A 22780-nucleotide genomic window follows, 5' to 3' on the forward strand; every position below is an offset into this window, starting at 1 on the left:
ATACGCCCCACTTTAAAGGCTGAAACTTTCCTGATAATCCCTCTCATCTGCTCACTTAAAGAAAACCCGAGTACGTTTAAAACAAGTCGGGTAGAAATTGACTGGAACAGAAAATTAAACTTGAGAAGCACTGACTTAACATTACTCTTAAAGGATGATACTATAAAAAGCTGTGTATTCAGTCTTTTCAAGTTTAATTCAAAGTAATTATGATCAATTGACACTGAACAGTTGTTGCATCTGAACAGTTTCAAAAACATCCAGCTTTGATGAGCCAGATTTTGGACATCCAACCGGGACTTCCTTAATAATAGATTCCAGAATTTTCCCAATGACAGATGTTAGGCTAACTGGCCTATAGTTTTCTTCTTGGTCAGCCCCCCCCGCCACCACCCTGCCTTTTTCTTGAAGGGGTGTTACATTTACTGTTTTCCAATCGGCTGGGACCCTTCTAGAATACAACCAATGCATCCAGCATTTCTCGTTTTTATTTCAATGCATCCACTATCTCTGCAGCCACTTTTTTGAAGATCCCAGGATGCAGACGTCAGGCCCAGGGGACTTGACAGCCATTAGTCCCATTAGTTTTCCTAGTACTTGTTAACTGCTGATGGTGATTTTTTTTAAAAATGCATCTCTTCCTTTTGCCTCTTGATTTTCTGCTAATCTTGAGAGGCTGTGTGTGTCTTCTACTGTAAAGACAGATACAAAATACTTGTTCAGAGTTTCACCATTTCCTTACTTCCCCATTAATTCCCCAGTCACATCCGCGGAGGGACCAGCATTTATTTTGGTTACTCTCTTCCTTTTCATGTATATTTGCAGAAACTTTCACTGTCTGTTTTTATATTTCTTGATAATTTTCTCTCATACTCTAAGTTTGCCCTCTATTTTTTTCGTTCATGGGATGTGGGCAGTATTTATTGCCCATCCCTAATTACCCTCGAGAAGGTGGTGGTGAGCTGCCTTCTTGAACTGCTTCAGTCCATGTGGGGTAGGTACACCCACAGTGCTGTTAGGAAGGGAGTTCCAGGATTTTGACCCAGCGTCAGTGAAGGAACGGCGATATAGTTCCAAGTCAGGATGGTGTGTGGCTTGGAGGGGAACATGCAGGTGATGGTGTTCCCATGCATCTGCTGCCCTTGTCCTTCTAGGTGGTAGAGGTCGTGGGTTTGGAAGGTGCTGCCGAAGGAGCCTTGGTGAGTTGCTGCGCTGCATCTTGTATATGCTACACACTGCTGCCACTGTGCATCAGTGGTGGAGGGAGTGAATGTTGAAGGTGGCGGATGGGGTGCCAATCAAGCGGGCTGCTTTGTCCTGGATGGCAATGAGCTTCTTGAGTGTTGTTGGAGCTGCACCCATCTAGGCAAGTGGAGTATTCCATCACAGTCCTGACTTATGCCTTGTAGATGGTGGACAGGCATTAGAGAGACAGGGGGTGAGTCACTCGCCACAGAATTCTCATCCTCTGCTGGTTTCCAGAAAATTGCCCATCAGTAATGCTTGCAGCATTGTATGCCTTTTCTTTCAATTTGATACCATCCTTAACTTCCATAGATAGCCACGGATGGTGCATAATTCTCATACTGTCTTTCTTTCTTACTGGAATACATCTTTGTTGAAGGGTATGAAATATCTCCTTAAATGTCTGCCACTGCTTCCCTACTGTCGGACCTTTTAACTTATTTTCCCAGAACATTTTAGCCAACTGTCTTGATACCCTTGCTTCAATTATTCAATTTTAAGACACTAATTTCAGACACAAACTTCGCACCCGCAAAGTGAGTGCGAAATTCTATCCTGTTACGATCACTCTTGCCTAACGGTTCCTTTACTACGAGGCCATTTATTAATACTGTTTCATTCAACATTAACCAGGTTTAAAATAGCCTGCTCCAGGGTTGGTTCCAGAAACTGACCCGAATACATTGTATAAACCCATCCTCCAGGCTACGTTTGCCAATTCGATGAGTCCAATCTATAAGATCGGAATTGCGTACGATTATTGCAGTACCTTTCCTGCAAGCCCCATTATTTCTTGATTCATATTCTGTCCTACAGTGTAGCTACTGTTAGGGGGCTTATAAGCTACTCCCACCAGTGACTTCTTTCCTTTGCATTTTTTTAAAAATATCTCCTCCCAAACTGATTCTGCATCTTGATCTTCCGAGCCAAGATCATTTCTCACTACTGTACTGATGCCATTCTTTATTAACAGAGCTACCCCACCTCCTTTTCTTTTCTTCCTATCGTTCTGAATATTAGTTCCCAGCCTTGGTAACCTTCCAACCACATCTTTGTAATGGCTATCATATACCTATTTGTGCTATCAATTCATCATCTTGTTATGAACACTGCGTGCATTCAGATAAACAGCCTTTAGTTCTGTCTTTTTACCATTTTTTCCTGCTCTGACCTATTTGCTGGTGCACTCTATGTTTGTACGCTCTGTCCCTTCCTGTCACACTCTGGTTATCATTACCTGTATCGCTACCAAATTGTACCTACAGTACAGCTCCCTCTTTCCCCAGTACTGGTGCCAGTGCCCCATGAATTGAAACCCATTTCTCCCACACCAATCTTTGAGCCATACATTCAATTCTCTGAACTTATTTATCCTATGCCAATTTGCTCGTGGCTCAGGTAGTCATCCAGAGATTATCTCCTTTGCGGTTCTATTTCTTAAATTTAGCCCCTAACTGCTTATACCCCCTCAGCAGAACCTCTTTCTTAGTCCTACCTATGTCATTGGTACCCACATAGACAACAACTGGATCCTTCCACTCCCACTCAAAGTTTTCTCCAGCCCTGAGGTGATGCCCTTAACCTTGGGACCAGGTAGGCAACACAGCCTTTGGGACTCACTCTCTGGGCTGCAGAGAACAGTATCTATCCCCCCTAACTATACTGTCCCCTACTACTATGAACATACAAATTAGGAGCAGGAGTAGGCCACTCAGCCCCTCGAGCCTGTGCCGCTATTGAATAAGATCATGGCTGATCTGATTGTAACCTCAAGTCCACATTCCTGCCTACCCCAATAACCTTGCTCATCAAGAATCTATCGACTTCTGCCTTAAAAATATTCAGACTCTGCTTCCACTGCCTTTTGAGGAAGAGAGTTCCAAAGACTCAGGACCCTGAGAAATTGCTCATCTGTCTTAAATGGGCGACCCCTTATTTCTAAACAGTGACCCTACTACTACTACATTCCTTTTCACTCCTCCCCCCACCCTACTTGAAGGGCCCCTTGCACCACAGTGCTGTGGTCAGTTTGCTCATCCTCCCTGCAGCTCCTGCTCTCGTCCACACAAGCTACAAGAACCTCAAACCTGTTGGACAAATGCAAGGGCTGAGGATCCTCCGTTGCTACCTAATGGATCCTCATACCTGCCTCGCTTATTGCCACACCCTCCAGTCCCTGAGCCTAAGGTGTGTGGCTGCCTCCTGGAACCAAGCGTCCAGGTAAATAAAGTTCTGATGAAGGGTCACTGACCTGAAACGTTAACTCTGCTTTTCTCTCCACAGATGCTGCCAGACTTGCTGAGTATTTCCAGCACTTTCTTGTTTTTATTTCAGATTTCCAGCATCTGCAGTATTTTGCTTTTATTTATCCAGGTAAATAAACCCCTCCCTGATGAGCTCAGACTCCAGCTCATCAACTGAGCCAAAGTTCCTCGAGCTGCAGACACTTACTGCAGATGTGGATGCTGTTGAATGCATTGGCGTCCACAGCTCCCACATGCTACAGCTGCAATACATCACCTGCCCTGCCATCTCTATTGTATTTTATTTAACAAATTAGGTTTCAAGTTTAAAATTAGCACTGATAATTTGTAGTTATATTAAGTAGTTTAAATAGTTAAGGTCAAAATGTAATACAATACTTATATCTCCACAGTACCAGTTTAAACTACTGCCCCAATTTAGAAAGAAAAAAAAGCTGATGAGCTGAGGCAAGAAAACACACAAAACAAGCCAACAGGCTACATTCCTGCTCCTCTTCTGACAAGAACGTTCTAATTCAGATAAAGGGGAAGTGTAACCAAACTTCTCGACGAGGTGTGGCTGGCGAGAGAGAATCATTACACCTCCCGCTCCCACTGCCCTCTAAACAAGTAGATCTGGAATATCAATCCCAAATTTCAGCCCAGCCAGTTTTGAGCGTCAGAAACTGGGACTTCAAACTGATAATCCGAGTTGGAAGCCAAGGACTATCTGGGTAGATTAATGGCATTGAGCACAGCCAGTGTGCACTGACTATAAAAACACAGAATGTTCTTGGCAAATTTCTGAATACCTTCACATCAAAATAACCAACTGCAATGCTAAATGTAAAAGCTGATTTAGAGCAACATACTTGACCACATCACATTGAACACATTCGTAACTTTTTTAAAAACTCATTCTTTGGATGAGAGCGTCGCTGGCAAGGCCAACATTTTTTTGTCCATCCCTAATTGCCGTTGAGAAAGTGGTGATGAGCCACCTTCTTGAACCGCTGCAGTCTATGTGGTGTAGATACACCCACAGCACTTTTCCTTTGCTCATGTTCGTGAGTAAATCTCCATTCAGTACCCAGGCACCCGCGTTGAAGTTTCACATTAAATTACTTTCACCTTGAGCTTTTAAAGGTAAACTCCACACAGAGGTGTTGGAAGAATACTGCACTTGAAACATTCTTTAACAGGCAACAGGCTCAAGAACATTACCCCTTTCCCAGAATCAACGTGACATCAACGTGTCACGATATGCAAACCATAAACCAGCAGTTCCAGAAACTCAATGAAAAACTGTCTCCTACCTGTTGCTGAAGGAGCTAAGCACCCTCTCTAGGAGGTCATTCTTCATGTGAGCACAGACAGTGGACAGATGATAGTCAAAACCCAAATCACACATGGAGTTTTTCAGCCCTGATTGATTTTTCCCCCTTCCCATCATGATGCCGATGCCCTGGTTCATCCAGCAGATTAATGCTGGGCCCTCTCGGCCTTAAAAAGCTGAGTGAGAGAGGGGAACAACTCCAGAAATCAGGGAAATATTCCAAGAAATTCTTCAAAGTCCAATTCTGGAAGAACTGTTAATTATGATTAGGCAGCAACAATGAACTTCCTTATCCATCTGATATAGTTACTTCCAATGTAAAGCACCCAGAGAATGCCTATCTGGGGGTGGGAGTATATCCAAATATCACACTGGTATAAGGTAATCAGAAGCATTTTTATTGTCATGTACAAGAACAGATTAAATAAACAATGATAAAACAAAACAGATATATTTTAACTGGGGAGCAGGCGTGCATTCTGGGAGCAGGCAGCAACTGAACAGTCAGTATATCCTGGGTCCAGGTCAATGCCTCAGTTCTCTGGAAAGGGTGTGAAATATCAAAGGGTGTAAAGTTCACAAGCAGCTTTACAGGACAAAATGGATCATACGAACATATGAATTAGGAGCAGGAGTAGGCCACTCGGCCCCTCGAGCCTTCTCCTCCATTCAACAAGATCGTGGCTGATCTGATTGTAACCTCAACTCCACATTCCTGCCTAACCCCCTTGCTCATCAAGAATCTGTCTACCTCTGCCTTAAAAACATTCAAAGACTCTGCTTTTGATGGAAAGTTCCAAAGAGTGTCAACTCTAAGAAAAACATTTCTCCTCATCTCGGTCTTAAAAAATAAGGGGTCGCCCATTTCAGCAGTGATTTCTAGTTCTAGATTCTCCCACAAGGGGAAACATCCTTTCCACATCCACCTTGTCAAGACCCCTCAGGATCTTATATGTTTCAATCAAGTCGCCTCTTACTCTTCTAAACTTCAGCAAATACAAGCCTAGCTTGTCCAATCTTTCTTCATAACACAACCTGCCCATTCCAGGTATTAGTCTAGTAAACCTTCTCTGAACTGCTTCCAACGCATTTACATCCTTCCTTAAATGAAACCAATACTGTACACAGTACTCCAGATGTGGTCCCACCAATGCCTTGTATAACTGAAGCACAACCTCCCTACTTTTGTATTCAATTCCCTTTGCAATAAACAATAACATTCTATTAGCTTTCCTAATTACTTGCTGTACCTGCATACTAATCTTTTGCGATTCATGCACTAGGACACCCAAATCCCTCCATCTCAGAGCTCTGTAATCTCTCACCATTTCGATAATATGCTTCTTTTTTTATTCTCCATTTCCAAATCTGCCAAAAATCACCAAAATAGTTTGGTGAAAATTTTCAGGACTTGGGTGAATCTTCAAAAGACAATTTTAACAGGTGAGCAACTTGCGAGTTAGGTCTGGCTAAAACTACCCAAGACTTGGCTTACAGCACAACTTCAAAACAGCATCATCTGGTAAAGACCAGAAACCTGCAAGGTTACTTACTACTGATCTCTTTTGCCTTGAAATTAAGCTCAACGCATTGATAAAAGTGCTTTCCTATGTTTGGAGGAAAGTATTAACCCATTGAAATATAACAGGGTCTGCTAAATAGCAAGTGTTATATACAAACACATACACGATCAAATACTCAGAACTTAGTTTCAAGGCATCAGATTGGAAAATGATCAGCTTCTGACCCTGCACTTCCATGTGGTTTAACAGTGAACTTTGTGACCTCATTTGCTGATCTTCTTGCTGCACTTTTAAGGACTAAATTTAGACAAAATGGAGTACCAAAGCAATCTTTTGCACCATTACACAAGGGGAGTTTTGAAGGCTGTATCAGTCACGTTTCAAATCAACGCATGCACTTTGAGAGGGTTCAGTTTAAGAGTGATCAAAGTATAAATGGTCAAAGGGTGAACCGATTGAGGTTTTTAGGATTTCAAAATAGGGCAGACAGAAAATTTTCCGCAGGCTGGGGGATTCTGGGACAAGATAACCTAAAACCAGAGTCAGGCCATTTCAAAAAGAAGTTAGGAAACACTTCATGCAAAGGGTAGAAGCGTGGAACTCTCCCACAAAAAGCAGTAGACACTAGCTCAATTAATAATTTTAAATTGGAGGTCAATAGATTTTTGCTAGGCAAGGGTTTGAAAGGATATGAAGCCAAGGAGAGTGGATGGAGTTAAGATACAGATCAGCCGTGAATGGTGGAACAGGCTCGAGGGGCTAAATGGCCTCCTCCTGTTCCTATGTTTCTAAAGCAGGAGTTTGTGTGCGAATGAAGATGAGATACAATGAACAGGGCATCACAGTAAAGTGGCTACAGAAATTCCAATATCCAATAATCTGAGTTGGAAGGACTAGTGTGTCAAGTCGATATTACCACCTGAAAAGCAGTAAACATTGTTGCAGTGAGCTTCCATCAGTTTTTAAGCTACAAGAAATTTGTGAAGCTTGTTAAACATATAATGGGTTGTGAAGGGGTGGGGGGGGGGGGGTGGGGGTGGAGGTAAAAAGTTAGGATTAAACAGGATTCTCTTTTGCAGAGGTTATACGAACACCTATCTATTAGTTGGTCACCTACAACCAGGGCCGTCCGAGTGCCACTCCGCTTTCATAATTGGTTAGAAATAAGAGGAAAGAAGCTGACATTACTTCCCGACCCCTGCTTTCCGAATAGTTGCTCATTCTCTCAGCCTTACTTACAGGCCTAATTGGTAAAGTATTTACTATGATGAAGAGTGATTCATCAGTACTCGAGTTCTTTCTATTTCACTGTTGCACTTGCTCCTTCCCAGTTTAAAGTTACACTGATCCCTCAGTGCAGATCCATTTACACTTCTTAAAAGAAATTAATTGAAAGTGAACTTTTAGATGGGAGATAAAAGCAAAATACTGCAGATGCTCGAAATCTGAAATAAAAACAAAGTGCTGGAAATACTCAGCAGGTCTGGCAGCGTGCGTGGAGACAGCAACAGTGGCGCAGTGGTTAGCACTGCAGCCTCACAGCTCCAGGGACCCGGGTTCGATTCTGGGTACTGCCTGTGTGGAGTTTGCAAGTTCTCCCTGTGTCTGCGTGGGTTTTCTCCGGGTGCTCCGGTTTCCTCCCACAAGCCAAAAGACTTGCAGGTTGATAGGTAAATTGGCCATTATAAATTGTCACTAGTATAGGTAGGTGGTAGGGAAATATAGGGACAGGTGGGGATGTTTGGTAGGAATATGGGATTAGTGTAGGATTAGTATAAATGGGTGGTTGATGGTCGGCACAGACTCGGTGGGCCGAAGGGCCTGTTTCAGTGCTGTATCTCTAATCTAATCTAATCTAATCTAAACCAAGAACAAAGAACAGTACAGCACAGGAACAGGCCATTCGGCCCTCCAAGCCTGCGCCGATCTTGATGCCTGCCTAAACTAAAACCTTCTGCACTTCCGGGGTCCGTATCCCTCTATTCCCATCCTATTCTAGGTCTATCCTAGGTCTGTGACATTTCATCAGAACTGAGCTAGCAGACCTGCTGAGTATTTCCAGCACTTTCTGTTTTTATTTCAGATAGGAGATCAAGGTAAACTTAAAAAGTGTTGAAAAGGCTTCACAGCCTCACATGGTATGTGCTGGATCATCTCCGGCAGAGGCTTGAGCTCAATGATAGACATTCACAGCTTACAAACACCATTTTGCTACATGGACTAGGCACAGGACTGAAGCAAGAAAGCAGCAACCCCACAAGCTGCCACTCGTCATGTTGCATTACAGACACGCACCAAAGTACTTAATAATCACAACAGGAAAATAGCGCAGAGATATCGGAAAAAGGAATTTTACACAACACAGAGAACTAAGATTTCACTAAGAATTCTGATATGCTCAAAAAAAGGTGACCACAAAATATTGTTTCCTGGTTATGGAATTGTCTTTTCAGGTTAAATGAAGCAGTGTGGGAGGAATGTCAGTGAGAAAGCATAAGGCACTAGGTCCAAAACTTTATAAAAATGAATAAAAGCAATGCAAGAGCACTTACTAAGCCTTGTATTATCTTGTACAAAGTCACAACATGCCTGACCCATTCCTCACCAGAACAAAATCCAGCTTGTTCCTTTCCAATTACTACAAGGGGTCCCAATATACATGCTGTAACAAGCTCAAGAACCAAGCGAAGCTCGCTAGTAGTTCCCCGTCTCATTACGATCCCTGTTCTTGTAAATAAAACTTTGGAACAGCCTGGGATTTGCCTGATCCGGTCCATTTAGGACGATCTATGCAGCATACTCTGATACCTATTAAACTTCCTTGCAGATCCATTCCATATTCTTTCAGACAGTGCTCACCCAAGATGCCAAGAAAGACTGGAGGATAGCTAATGTTGTGCCTTTATTTAAGAAGGGCAGCAGGGAGAAGCCAGGGAACTACAGGCCGGTGAGCCTTACATCAGTGGTGGGAAAGTTAATGAAAGGGATTCTGAGAGACAGGATTTATATGCATCTGGAAAGGCATGGTCTGATTAGGGATAGTCAGCATGACTTTGTGCGTGGGAAATCACGTCTCACGAATTTGATTGAGTTTTTCGAGGAGGTGACCAAGAGGATTGACGAGGGCAGGGTGATGGACGTTGTCTACATGGACTTTAGCAAGGCCTTTGACAAGGTCGCACATGGTAGGCTGGTCCAGAAGGTTCGAACACATGGCATCCAGGGTGAGCTAGCCAATTGGATACAAAATTGGCTTGGTGATAGGAGGCAGAGGGTGGTAGTGGAGGGTTGTTTTTCAGATTGGAGGCCGGTGACCAGTGGTGTGCCGCAGGGATCGGTGCTGGGCCCTCTGTTGTTTGTCATATATATTAATGACTTGGATGTGAATGTAAGGGGCATGATTAGTAAGTTTTCAGATGACACCAAAATTGGTGGTATAGTGGACAGTGAAGAAGATTGTCTAAGGTTACAACAGGATATAGATCAACTGGGAAAGTGAGCAAGTGAGTGGCAAATGGAATTTAACGCAGACAGGTGTGAAGTGATGCATTTTGGGATGTTAAACCAGGGCAGGACAGATACAGTGAATGGCAGGGCCCTGGGGAGTGTTGTCGAGCAGAGAGACCTTGGGGTGCAAGTACATAGTTCCCTGAAAGTGGCAACACAGGTAGACAGGGTGGTGAAGAAGGCATATGGCATGCTTGCCTTCATCGGCCGAGGCATTGAGTACAAGAGTTGGGACGTCATGTTACAGCTGTACATAACATTGGTTAGGCCGCATTTGGAGTACTGTGTGCAGTTCTGGTCGGCGCACTACAGGAAAGATGTGATTAGGCTAGAGAGGGTGCAGAAAAGATTCACAAGGATGTTACCTGGTTTGGAGGGCTTGAGTTATAAAGAGAGATTGGATAGGCTGGGAGTGTTTTCCCTGGAGCGAAGCAGGCTGAGAGGGGACATGATAGATGTATATAAAATTATGTGAGGCATAGATAGGGTAGATAGCCAGAGTCTGTTTCCCATGGTAGGGGTGACTAAAACTAGAGGGCATAGATTTAAGGTGAGAGGGAGGAGGTTTAAAGGGGATCAAAGGGGTAAACTTTTCACACAAAGAATAGTGGGTATCTGGAATGAGCTGCCTGAGGAGGTGGTGGAGGCAGGAACAGTAGCAACATGGAATTAATGCAGGCAGGTGGGATTAGTATAGATAGGCATTATGGTCAGCATGGACGCAGTGGGCCAATGGGCCTGTTTCCATGCTGTACGACTCTATAATTAAAAAATACTCTTTAAAAAAAAAGCAACCACAGGTTGCTTGGAGTGAACCAGACTAGTTTTAGGTACTAAAGAGCCCCGAGGAACCCTTTATACCCAGCCTCATGACAGACTTAGCCAACTGAAGAACAATTTTTAGATCATTTTCATATAATTGCATGGCGTGGTGGATGAACGCAGCTCACTGATAATGTGTTATCTCACTGAGATACACTGCAGTCCACTGGTAACTCTTGGCCTCTCAATGCGCATCATAACTCGCCATTACTTCCACTGGTCTGCAGAAGCTTCAAGTACAGCCTTAAAATCTCTTAGGCCAGTTCCATTCCTTTTGCAGCCAATGGTAGAGGTAGTCTAAAGTTGTCAGTCTAAAGTTCTGAAACAATTGCAAAGCTCTTTACTGACCCTATTAGCGATGGAGTATTACAACATTAATATTTACTGAGCAGATGTGTGACTGACAACTTTAATGTAAGGTTCCGAATAGTCCTTGGCTTTCCAAGGCACTGCAAGTGCCATCTGGTAATATTATACTGAGACCAGCTCGAAAGGCTATGGATGCTGGGGTAAATTAAAATTTTAAAGATCGAGATCGGTGTTTTTTTTTTAAATTCAGGAAAGAGCACCAAGGGATATGGAGAAAAAGCGGGTAAAAGAGAGTTGATGCACATCATCCATCATCTAATAGAACAGTGGAACAGGCTCGATGGGCTAAATGGCCTGCGTCTGTTCCTATGTACTTTTTCCTAAAATGGAAATTTTAAAAATTGGATGGAATGAACTGCAACTTGAGTCAATAAACAATAGACTGAATCAATGAATGCAAAATAAGTGAGATAATCATTCAACTCAATTATGGTAGATTGCAAAGTCTTTTCAGCAAGGCAAAAGCTACACTCGAGAGCTTCATCAGGTTTAAACCTCCTAATGTTGGAACTTGTTGGACAGAGGGGAGGTATTATCAGGTTGCAGCCTATAAATCAGACTGACAGTCTGATCACATAAAAGGTGCAACAATTAGCAAACTTGTTTTGATAAACAAGAAAAGTACTGTGACATACAATCTTCAAAAAGATTTCATCTGTGAGACACCAGCAGAAAGATGCATTTAATCTATAACAAGAGCCAGCAATGCAACTTAGAGACAAGTTATCTGATTTTGATGGTTAATAACTTTCACCATTGACATCCAAAACCAAACGACTCAGAACTCTTGCTGCAGGAGTGCGCAGTTAGAATTTAGCCATTTGCTTCTGGCACTGAAATAAAAACAGAAAGTGCTAGAAATACTCAGCAGGTCTGGCAGCATCTGTGGAGAGAGAAACAGAGTTAATGTTTCAGGTCTGTGATTTTTCACCAAAACTCAGTTCTGATGACCTGCAGAGTATTCCCAGTATTTTCTGTTTTTATTTCAGAGTTCCAGCATCCGCAGTATTTTGCTTTTATTTTAGTGCTTCCAGCACTGGCCCAGCCCCTCTGTGGCCATGGCCACTGACCTAATCCCTCCATAGTCATGGGCTGTTGGCTGGTCTAGAACACAACAATTTATATTTCTATAGCTCCTTTAATGTAATAAAATGCCCCAAGGCACTTCATAGGAGCAAAATATGACACCAAGCCACATAAGGAAAGGCTTGGTCAAAGAGTTTGGTTTTAAAGGATTGTCATAAAGGAGGAAAGCGAGGTCGTGAGGTGGAGGTGTTGGGAGGGAATTCCAGAGCTAGGGGCCCAGGCAACTGAAGGCACGGCCAGCAATGGTGGAGCGATTAAAATCAAGGATGATCAAGAGGTCAGAATTATAGGAGCTCTGATACCTTGGAGAGTTGTGGGGCTGGAGGAGATTAAAGAGATAGGGAGGGAGAGGCCATGGAGGGATTTGAAAACAAGCATGACAATTTTTCAATCAAGACATTGCTTGACCAGGAGCCGATGCAGGTCAGTGAGCATAAGAGTGACAGGAAAACAGCATTTGATCTGTTAAGACATGGGCAGAAGAGTTTTGGATGACCTGAAGTTTACAGAGGGTAGAATGTGGGAGACCAGCCAGGAATGCATTGGAATAACAAAAGCATGAATGACACCATCAACAGAGTTTAGATTCAGAAGTAAAATCTGAGATGCGCTCAGTACCAAACCCATATCAAAGGCAGCAGCTAACAGGGCATGCAGAGGTTGCTGAGTCCAGGGGTAGAAACTAGACATAGCCATTGCAGAACACAGAAATCCTTAAATCTAGACAGGTGGATTATAAAAGAACATCTAGGAGCTCCCTGCATAGTGCAGCCAGTAAGCAGCTGAGGTACACAGCCCAGGTCCAATTTCATATCTGAGTTAAGTTACCTGATCTCAGCTTACATAGCACGGCTCCTGGGTTAGGGATGGCCCACAGTGGAAGTGCACTTGTGTGGAGGCTGTGATGTTCACGTGGCTCAACCACCTACATTCACTTGCCATCAATAGCGGCCATTCAGAAGATGCACTGGAGGTGGTTATGAGGGACTGTGGAACTAAGAATGCAACAACAATCAAAACCTTCAGGACAGGGCAGGAGGGAGGCTGATATCTTAATTCGGTTTTAATTAGCATCTTTCCCCACAAACTCTTGGTATCAGCCAGATTGTTACAGTAAGATACTAAGGAGACACCAGACATGGGAAAGGCACAGAACAGATTCCTGGCCTGATCGCTTTGGTTGGGGAGGTGGGGAGATGGATGGAGGTAGCCTTAAAGGAGGCAAAGATGTCCAAGAAATAGTACAGCCTACTGTGGGGGTGTTATCATGTAACAAATCCTAACTATTACAATCCAACTTCTCTACCATCCCCACTCCCCGAATCTCCTGGAAGAAATGCCAATTATGATCAATGGAAGAACTTAAACCCCAATCAGAAATGCCCCCAGTAAATATATTGTTGACCCAGATAATGTGCACATCAACTCAGTGGAAGATCAGTTAGAAATGTAGGGAGAATTGATTTGGGATTCCAAAAATGTGTAAAATATGTTAAGCAGAGCCAGCCTCACAGGTAAACTGTTCTCACTGATGGACAGAACCTGGTTTAACACATGGGAAAGAACGTTTTGTAGTGGTGTCCCAGGAATGAGATAACACTATCTGGTGATTCAAATGCAACTTCAGTCCCATCATCAGATTTACTTGGTACTCTGGTAGCAACACACTGCAGGGAGAATCAGACTTAAGCCAATAGACTAACATCGTGCATCCCCATCATGTGAATGGTCTTTATTTATCAACTCAAACACCTCCATCACCATTGACAGACCTGCAATCAACAGTACTTCACCCTCATGTTCATAGATCGTAACACGCTCCTCAGATACAAGAAGTTTGGAAAGATGAAATCTGTACTCACTTTCCACAGAGCAAGTGGACACAGCATAAACATTTCATACCCTATACACATGACTGAAATAGTGACACTGAATTCTGTCATTTGGTGTCACACAGATTGATTTTTTTTAAACTTCCACTATTTCTTCACAAGAATAAACTGCACCAACTCAGGCACATTAATCATTATTTTACACATATATACAGCTCACTCATCTGGCGAAGTCTAATGGCTTTACACACTGTGTATGCACAAATCATTCAATTAAAAACCCAACAGATGCTCTCCTAATGGCTCAGAGTTTAAAGCTGAGCCACACAGATCAGGAAGACCCCTGTGCGGTACTCAGGCAACTGATCACAGGGTAGCCTCAGAGCACCATGGGTAGGGAGAGAAAAATTTGCCTGGGTTACAGACTCTAATCAATGTTTCTATCTGGACACTCAAGGGCAGAACTAGGCTCAACTGTGATGTGCCCTTCCCCAGTCCAAAAACCTGCAGGCACTCACCGTGAAGTATCAAGCTTGGGCAAGGTACTCAAGGGTGACCAGCACCCACGGCACTGCACCCAGCAAGGAATCACCATCTTCAGGAAGAAAGAAGACTGGCAAGAGAGAAAACTAGAATAAATGAAGGATGAAGAGGAGAAAAGCTCAATGAATAATTGTGCACTGGATCTCTTTACAAAATGAAACCTTTCCAGACTTCCTTTACAAAAAGCTACAGGAGCATTCAGTAGTTTGTACAAGTCAAACTTGGAGTATTTAGTACACAGTATTATATTATAAACTATGAGTATTTACTAAGCTGTACATGTTAGATAAGTTTTAAGTTTGATGCTTGAAAGCAGATTCTAGGAGAAACACTGCTCATTTGAAGCCTTGATAACAGCAAATGAGTTTAACCAAATTGGTTAAAGTGATACTGTGAATGAAATAAAGCTACTTTCAATATTCTCAACATGCAATGCCATTGTGATTATACTGAAAGTTGCTCTGTTAGCCACCAGCATCTTCCCATAACCAAGAATTGTAGCTGGGAAAATGCCAAATGATACACTTGGAAGTAAATATTTAAAATACCGAATTAGAATGGGACATTTAAAAAAAAAATAAGATCTTAAGTGCTCCACAGTACCTTTAGCCCAAGGCAGTGCTGGTTCTCAGGCAGCTTTGACTCTTGCACCCAGTGATGGAATATCTCTCTTCCTCCCCCAGACAATAACATATGGGTTCAGACAACCCAAAGGATGTTAATCAAAGACAAAAGGCATCAATCCATGGTTATAATAAAAGCAACTGCACCAATTACCAACCAGCTCTTCCAAATCCCAGTTCAGGTGCGAATAAACATCAGGCAATAAGGCCTGAACATTCATGGTCTTGGGATTACTCCGCAGCTATACGAAGCATTAGTCCAATTAGTCCACAAGCTGCACATCAGTCTTCAGTGAAGTCTTTATCAATGTTCATGTACATCTCATCAATGTAGTTAATGATGGCACAAGGTGCTGTCCGGTCAGGACACAGGAGCAGTGATACTGTCTCTTTCCAGTAACTGAAACTAATGCAGGAGCTCTGTGGGAGGAAAAGGATCAGGTTCAAAACTGAACTTCTAATAGAGTCATGGAGTTATACAGCACAGAAACCGGCCCTTGGGCACATTGTGTCTGTGCCGGCCATCAAGCACTTAACAATTCTAATCCCATTTTCCAGTACTTGGCTCGTAGCCTTGTATGCTATGGCGTAAATAAAATGTCATTAAGAGTTTGAGCATAAGCTTCCTCCCTCAGTCCTAAAGGAGACAAGTGATGTTGGGGTACAGCCTCTGGGTTCCAGGAATCATACAGTGCCTCACCCAATTAATCGTTCATCTCATATACGGCTTTATTTTTAAGAACAGAGGAAATTACAGGGTGTTACAAGTGCTTCTATATTTTAAAGTTTTTTTTTGAGGACTCATATTTTAAAGCTGGACACTAGTTTATTTTGGGAAAACTGAAAAGACTCCATGGATGAGTTTTTACCAGGGTCACTGAGAGGTCTGGCTTTGAAAACAGTTACTGGAAGGCACCTGTCTTCAAATAATTACCCAGCAGGGGTTGTTTTTGACTTGGAGAAGATGTCTAAAGAGAAGTGACAAGTCAAGATTTATAGGGGTAAGGAGGCTCGTCTCTTGTGACACTGCTTATGGTTTCGCTTTGGACAGTGAGTTGGGGATATGGACAATGGTTTGAAAAGACAGTTGGAGAAAACTTGCCAAGAACAACAAACCACCCCAACTCAGTCTGTTCCTGCAGTTTGGAAAAAGCCTGCCAATTTTCCACCTCGAGGAGCTGAGAAGCAAGTGCAAGAAGCAGACTGAAACTGTTGCCATATTCCTCCTGTAAGGCCTGTGCCTGAAACCTCTGTTGCTGCATCTCCTGGAAGCCTACACAAACTGATCTTCAATGTCGCCTGAAAAGAACTGTTCTAGGAAGATCCCAGTGACAGCTGCCCATACGCATTTGGGATGCCAAACCAAAACAAAGGGCATCTTTCCATATCTTCTCTTTCTTCTTCAAGAATGAGCAAGTATTTAACCCAAGTGTCATTTTGCCTGTATTTTTTTTAATAATAGAGTTCTAAAACGCAAATCCCTTTATTTTTCTGGTTAACTGGTGTGTGAGAGAGCAGGGGGGCTGAGGTAAAATGGAAACTTTAATATTTCGATCTGTGTGTTTATGCTTTACTTCATTACTGGTTAAGACTTGTTTGACAATACACTGATAATTTTGTTGTATATTAATGAAACGTGATTGGTGTGTTTTATTCTGGGATAAAATTAGAGTCTATGATTGACCCTATCAGTACAAAGAACAGTACAGCACAGGAACAGGCCATTCGGCCCTCCAAGGCTGCGCCGATCTTGATGCCTGCCTAAACTAAAACCTTCTGCACTTCCGGGGACCGTATCCCTCTATTCCCATCCTATTCATGTATTTGTCAAGATGCCTCTTAAACGTCGCTATCGTACCAGCTTCCACCACCTCCCAAGGCAGCAAGTTCCAGGCACTCACCACCCTCTGTGTAAAGTAAGAGGGGAAAAATTTAAATATATGTTGTGACCCGTGGAGAAGTGGAACTAAAACAAACAGTGCACTCCTCACGCGTTGGTCACAGCAAGGGTGATTGATAGATGTGCTTAAAAAGATAAAGCAATGGGGCAAGGTGGCTAGAAACTAAATGTATCCAGTGGACAAGGGATCTAGTACAAGGCGATTTAGATCTAGAGTCATAGAGTTATACAGCACAGAAAAAGGACATTCGGCCCATCGTGTCTGTGTCAGCCATCAAGCACCGATCTATTCTAATCCCATTTTCCAGTACTTGGCCCATAGCCTTGTATGCTATGGTGTTTCAAGTGCTCATCGAAATACTTCTTAAATGTTGTGAGCGCTCCAGCCTCTACCACCCCTTCAGGCAGTGTGTTCCAGATTCCAACCACCCTCTGGGTGAAAAACATTTTCCTCAAATCCCCTCAAAACCTCACGGCCCTTAGCTTAAATCTATGCCCCCTGGTTATTGACACCTCTGCTAAAAGAAAAAGTTTCTTCCTATCTAACCTATCTATGCCCCTCATAATTTTGTATATCAAAATCATGTCCCCCCTCAGCCTTCTCAGCTCTAAGGAGATGAGGCAGGTAGCCAGGAAGGAACTGAAGAATGGACTTAGGAGAGCTAGAAGGGGACATGAAAAAGTCTTGGCGGGTAGGATTAAGGAAAATCCCAAGGCGTTCTACACTTGAGGAACAAGAGGATGGCCAGAGTGAGGGTAGGGCCGATCAGGGATAGTGGAGGGAACTTGTGCCTGGAGTCGGAGGAGGTAGGGGAGGTCCTAAATGAATACTTTGCTTCAGTCTTCACTAGTGAGAGGGACCTGGTCGTTTGTGAGGACAGCGTGGAACAGGCTGATATGCTCAAACAGGTTGAGGTTAAGAGGCAGGATGTGCCGGAAATTTTGAAAGACATGAGGACAGATAAGTCCCCGGGGCCAGACAGGATATACCCAAGGATATTATGGGAAGCGAGGGAAGAGATTGCTGCGCCTTTGGCGATGATCTTTGCATCTTCACTGTCCACTGGAGTAGTACCGGATGATTGGAGGGTGGCAAATGTTGTTCCCTTGTTCAAGAAAGGGAATAGGGATAACCCTGGGAATTACAGACCAGTCAGTGTTACGTCGGTAGTGGGCAAATTATTGGAGAGGATTCTGAGAGACAGGATTTATGATTATTTGGAAAAGCATGGTTTGATTAGGGACAGTCAGCATGGCTTTGTGAGGGGCAGGTCATGCCTCACAAGCCTTATTGAATTCTTTGAGGATGTGACAAAACACATTGATGAAGGAAGAGCAGTGGATGTGGTGTATATGGATTTTAGCAAGGCGTTTGATAAGGTTCCCCAAGGGAGGGTCTTTCAGAAAGTAAGGAGGCATGGGATTCAGGGAAAGTTGGCTGTCTGGATACAAAATTGGCTGGCCCATAGAAGTCAGAGGGTGGTAGTAGATGGAAAGTATTCAGCATGGAGCTCGGTGACCAGTGGTGTTCCACAAGGATCTGTTCTGGGACCTCTGCTCTTTGTGATTTTTATAAATGACTTGGATGAGGAAGTGAAAGGTTGGGTTAGCAAATTTGCTGATGACACCAAGGTTGCTGGAGTTGTGGATAGTGTGGAAGGCTGTTGTAGGTTGCAACGGGACATTGACAGGATGCAGAGCTGGGCTGAGAAGTGGCAGATGGAGTTCAACCTGGAAAAGTGTGAAGTGATTCATTTTGGAAGGTCGAATTTGAATGCGGAATACAGGCTTCAAGACAGGATTCTTGGTAGTGTGGAGGAACAGAGGGATCTTGGGGTCTATGTCCAGAGATCGCTCAAAGTTGCCACCCAAGTTGATCGGGTTGTTAAGAAGGCGTATGGTGTGTTGGCTTTCATTAACAGGGGGATTGAGTTTAAGAGCCGCGAGGTTACGCTGCAGCTCTATAAGGCCCTGGTTCGACCACACTTGGAATATTGTGTTCAGTTCTGGTCGCCTCATTATAGGAAGGATGTGGAAGCTTTACAGAGGGTGCAGAGGAGATTTACCAGGATGCTGCCTGGACTGGAGGGCATGTCCTACGAAGAAAGATTGAGGGAGCTAGGACTTTTCTCATTGGAGCGAAGAAGGATAAGAGGTGACTTGATAGAGGGGTACAAGATGATGAGAGGCATAGATAGAGTGGATAGCCAGAGACTTTTTCCCCAGGGTGGAAAGGGCCATCGCCAGGGGGCATAATTTTAAGGTGACTGGAGGAAGGTTTCGGGGAGATGTCAGAGGTAGGTTCTTTACACAGAGAGTGGTGGGTGCGTGGAATGCGCTGCCAGCGGTGGTAGTAGAAGCAGATACATTAGGGGCATTTAAGCGACTCGGATAGGTACATGGATGATAGTAGAACGAAGGGTAGGTAGTTAGTTTGATCTTAGAGTAGGTTAAAGGTTCGGCACAACATCGTGGGCCGAAGGGCCTGTACTGTTCTATGTTCTAAAACAACCCTAGCCTAACCAGTCTCTCTTCATAGCTGAAATGCTCCAGCCCAGGCAACATCCTGGTAAATCTCCTCTGCACCCTCTCCAGTGCAATCACATCCTTCCTATAGTGTGGTGCCCAGAACTGTACACAGTACTCCAGCTGTGGCCTAACTAACATTTTATACAGCTCCATCATAACCTTCCTGCTCTTATATTCTATGCCTCGGCTAATAAAGACAAGTATCCCATATGCCTTCCTAACCATCTTATGTACCTGTGCTGCTGCCTTCAGTGATCTATGGACAGGTACACCAAAGTCCCTCTGACCTTCTGTATTCCCTCGGGTCCTACCATCCATTGTACTTTCCCTTGCCTTGTTAGTCCTCCCAAAATCACCTCACACTTCTCAGGATTAAATTCCATTTGCCACTGCTCCGCCCATCTTACCATCCCATCTATATCGACCTGTAATCAAAGGCTTTCCTCCACACTACTTACGACACCAACTTTCAGAGTCATCTGCAAACTTACTGATCATACCTCCCATATTCATGTCTAAATCATGAATGTACACTACAGACAGCAAGGGTCCCAGCACCGATCCCTGCGTTACACCACTGGTCACAGGCTTCCAACTGCAAAAAACAACCCTCGACCATCACCCTCTGCCTCCTACCACTAAGCCAATTTTGGATCCAATTTGCCAAATTGCCCTGGATCCCATGGGCTCTTCCCTTCCTGACCAATCTCCCACTGGAACCTTATCAAAAGCGTTACTGAAGTCCATGTGGACTACATCAACTGCTTTACCCTCATCTACACACCTAGTCACCTCCTTGAAAAATTCAATCAAATTTGTTAGACATGATCGCCCCCGACAAAGCCATGCTGACTATCCCCGAGTAATCCCTGCCTCTCCAAGTGGAGATTAATCCTGTCCCTCAGAACTGTTTCCAATAGTTTCCCTACCACTGATGTTAGACACTGGCCTGTAATTACCTGGTTTATCCCTACTACCTTACTTGAATAATGGTATCACATTCGCTGTCCTGCAGTCCTCCGGCACCTCTCCTGTGGCCGGAGAGGATATGAAAATTTGTGTCAGAACCCCTGCAATCACCTCCCTTGCCTCACATAGCAGCCTGAGATACATCTTATCTGGGCCTGGGGATATATCCACTTTTAAGCCTGCTAAAACCTCCTCCCTTTCAATGTTAATTTGTTCAAGTATATCACAATCCCACTCCCTGATCTCTATGCCTGCATCATTCTTCTCCATAGTGAACACAGATGAAAAGTAATCGTTTCAAACCTCACCTATGTCCTCCGGCTACACACGCAGATTGCCACTTTTGTTCCTCATGGGCCCTACTGGTTATCCTCTTGCCTTCAATATATTTATAAAATTTCTTGGGATTTTCCTTTATCTTGTCTGCCAGTGTTTTTTCATGCCTCCTCTTCGCTCTAATTACTTTTTTAGGTACCCTCTTACACTTTCGATACTTCTCCAGGGCTTGCGCTGTTTTCAGCCCTCTGAATCTACCATTAGCCTCCTTTTTTTTCCCTATCCAATCCTCTATGTGCCTTGACATCCAGGGTTCCCTGGACTTATTGGTCCTACCCTTCACCTTTATGGAAACATGTTGGCCCTGAATTCTCACTATTTCCTTTTTGAATGACTCCCACTGATGTGATGTAGACTTTCCTACAAGTAGCTGCTCCCAGTCCACTTTGGGCAGATCCTATTTTATCATATTGAAATCGACCTTCCCCCAATTCACTACCTTTATTTCCGGTCCATCTTTGTCCTTTTCCATAAGTACCTTAAATCTTACAGTTATGGTCACTATCCCCGAATTGCTCCCCCACTGACACTTCTACTACTAGAGTCATAGAGAGATACAGCACTGAAACAGGCCCTTCGGCCCACCGAGTCTGTGCCAACCACCAACCACCCATTTATACTAATCTTACATTAATCCCATATTCCCTACCACATCCCCACCTTCCCTCAATTCTCCTACCACCTACCTACACTAGAGGCAATTTTACAATGGCCAATTTACCTATCAACCTGCAAGTCTTTGGCTGTGGGAGGAAATGGAGCACCCAGCGGAAACCCACGCGGTCACACGGAGAACTTACAAACTCCGCACAGGCAGTGCCCAGAACTGAACCCGGGTCGCTGGAGCTGTGAGGCTGCAGTCCAGCTTCATTCCCCAAGATTAGGTCCAGTAACACCCCTTCTCTTGTAGGACTTTCTACACGCTGGCTCAAAAAGCTTTCCTCGATGCACTTTAAGAATTCCACCCCATTTAAGTCTTTTGCACTATTACCCAGTTAATATTGGGGAAGTTAAAATCCCATATTACCACCCTATTATTTTTACACCTCTGAGATTTGCCTACATATCTGCTCCTCTATCTCTCCTTGACTGTTTGGAGGTCTGTAGTACACTCCCAGCAAAGTGATTGCCCCCATTTTGTTTTTAAATTCTACCCATATGGCCTCATTTGAGGAGCCTTCTAAGATATCATCCCTCCTTACTGCAATAATTGACTCCTTAAGATTAAAATGACAGATTCAAGAAGAGAAAGGGGGAACTTTTTTTTAAAAACGAGGGCTAAGAGGCTGACAATTAGTGATTGAAGCAGAGATATCAATAATAAAGGTTGGAGAGGTAATTGAAGGAAAAGGGGGATTGAGGATACCAGTAACATCCCAGTATTAGCTGTAAATCAGGAAATGGAAGGCAGGGAGGAACTCAAGAAAATTACTATCACCAAGGCAGTGGTACTGAACAAATTGTTGGAGCTGCGGGCTGACAAGTCCCCGGGTCCTAATGGACTTCATCCTAGGGTGTTAAGAGAAGTGGCTAGTAAGATAGTTGATGCGTTAGTTACAATTTTCCAAAATTCCCTAGATTCGGGGAAGGTTCCATTCGATTGGAAAATAGCGAATGAAACTCCTTTATTCAAGAGGAGTCAGAAAGCAGGAAACTACAGGCCAGTTAGCTTAATATCTGTCTTCGGGAAAACGTTAGAAGCTATTAAAGATGTTATAGCAGGGCACGTAGAAAAATTCAAGGTAATCACGCAGAGTCAACATGGTTTTGTGAAAAGGAAATCATGTTTAACCAATTTATTGGAGTTCTTTGAGGGAGTTACATGTGCTGTGGATAAAGGGGAACCAGTGGGTGTATTGTACTTAGATTTCCAGAAAGCATTTGATAAGGTGCCACATCAAAGGTTGTTTCAGAAAA

General features: G+C 43.6%; 1 protein-coding gene across 6 annotated transcripts in view; it reads right to left on the reverse strand.

Annotated features, from left to right (window-relative positions):
* The window catches only part of LOC137378421 (short transient receptor potential channel 4-associated protein-like), a 151731-nt gene that overhangs the window by 19589 nt on the left and 109362 nt on the right, over nucleotides 1–22780 (reverse strand). For 4 of the 6 annotated variants that reach the window (XM_068048750.1, XM_068048749.1, XM_068048748.1 and 1 more), the window contains one exon: nucleotides 5202–15549. In XM_068048750.1, the coding sequence (XP_067904851.1) occupies nucleotides 15412–15549 (138 nt within the window). In that variant the 3' untranslated portion in view covers nucleotides 5202–15411. Of the gene's footprint in view, nucleotides 1–5201; nucleotides 15550–22780 lie in introns of those variants that run through there. The other 2 variants (XR_010976598.1, XR_010976597.1) reach the window with 1 other exon arrangement.

This window comes from Heterodontus francisci, chromosome 16 (assembly GCF_036365525.1).
Source record: "Heterodontus francisci isolate sHetFra1 chromosome 16, sHetFra1.hap1, whole genome shotgun sequence".
In the NCBI taxonomy this organism is placed as follows: domain Eukaryota; kingdom Metazoa; phylum Chordata; class Chondrichthyes; order Heterodontiformes; family Heterodontidae; genus Heterodontus; species Heterodontus francisci.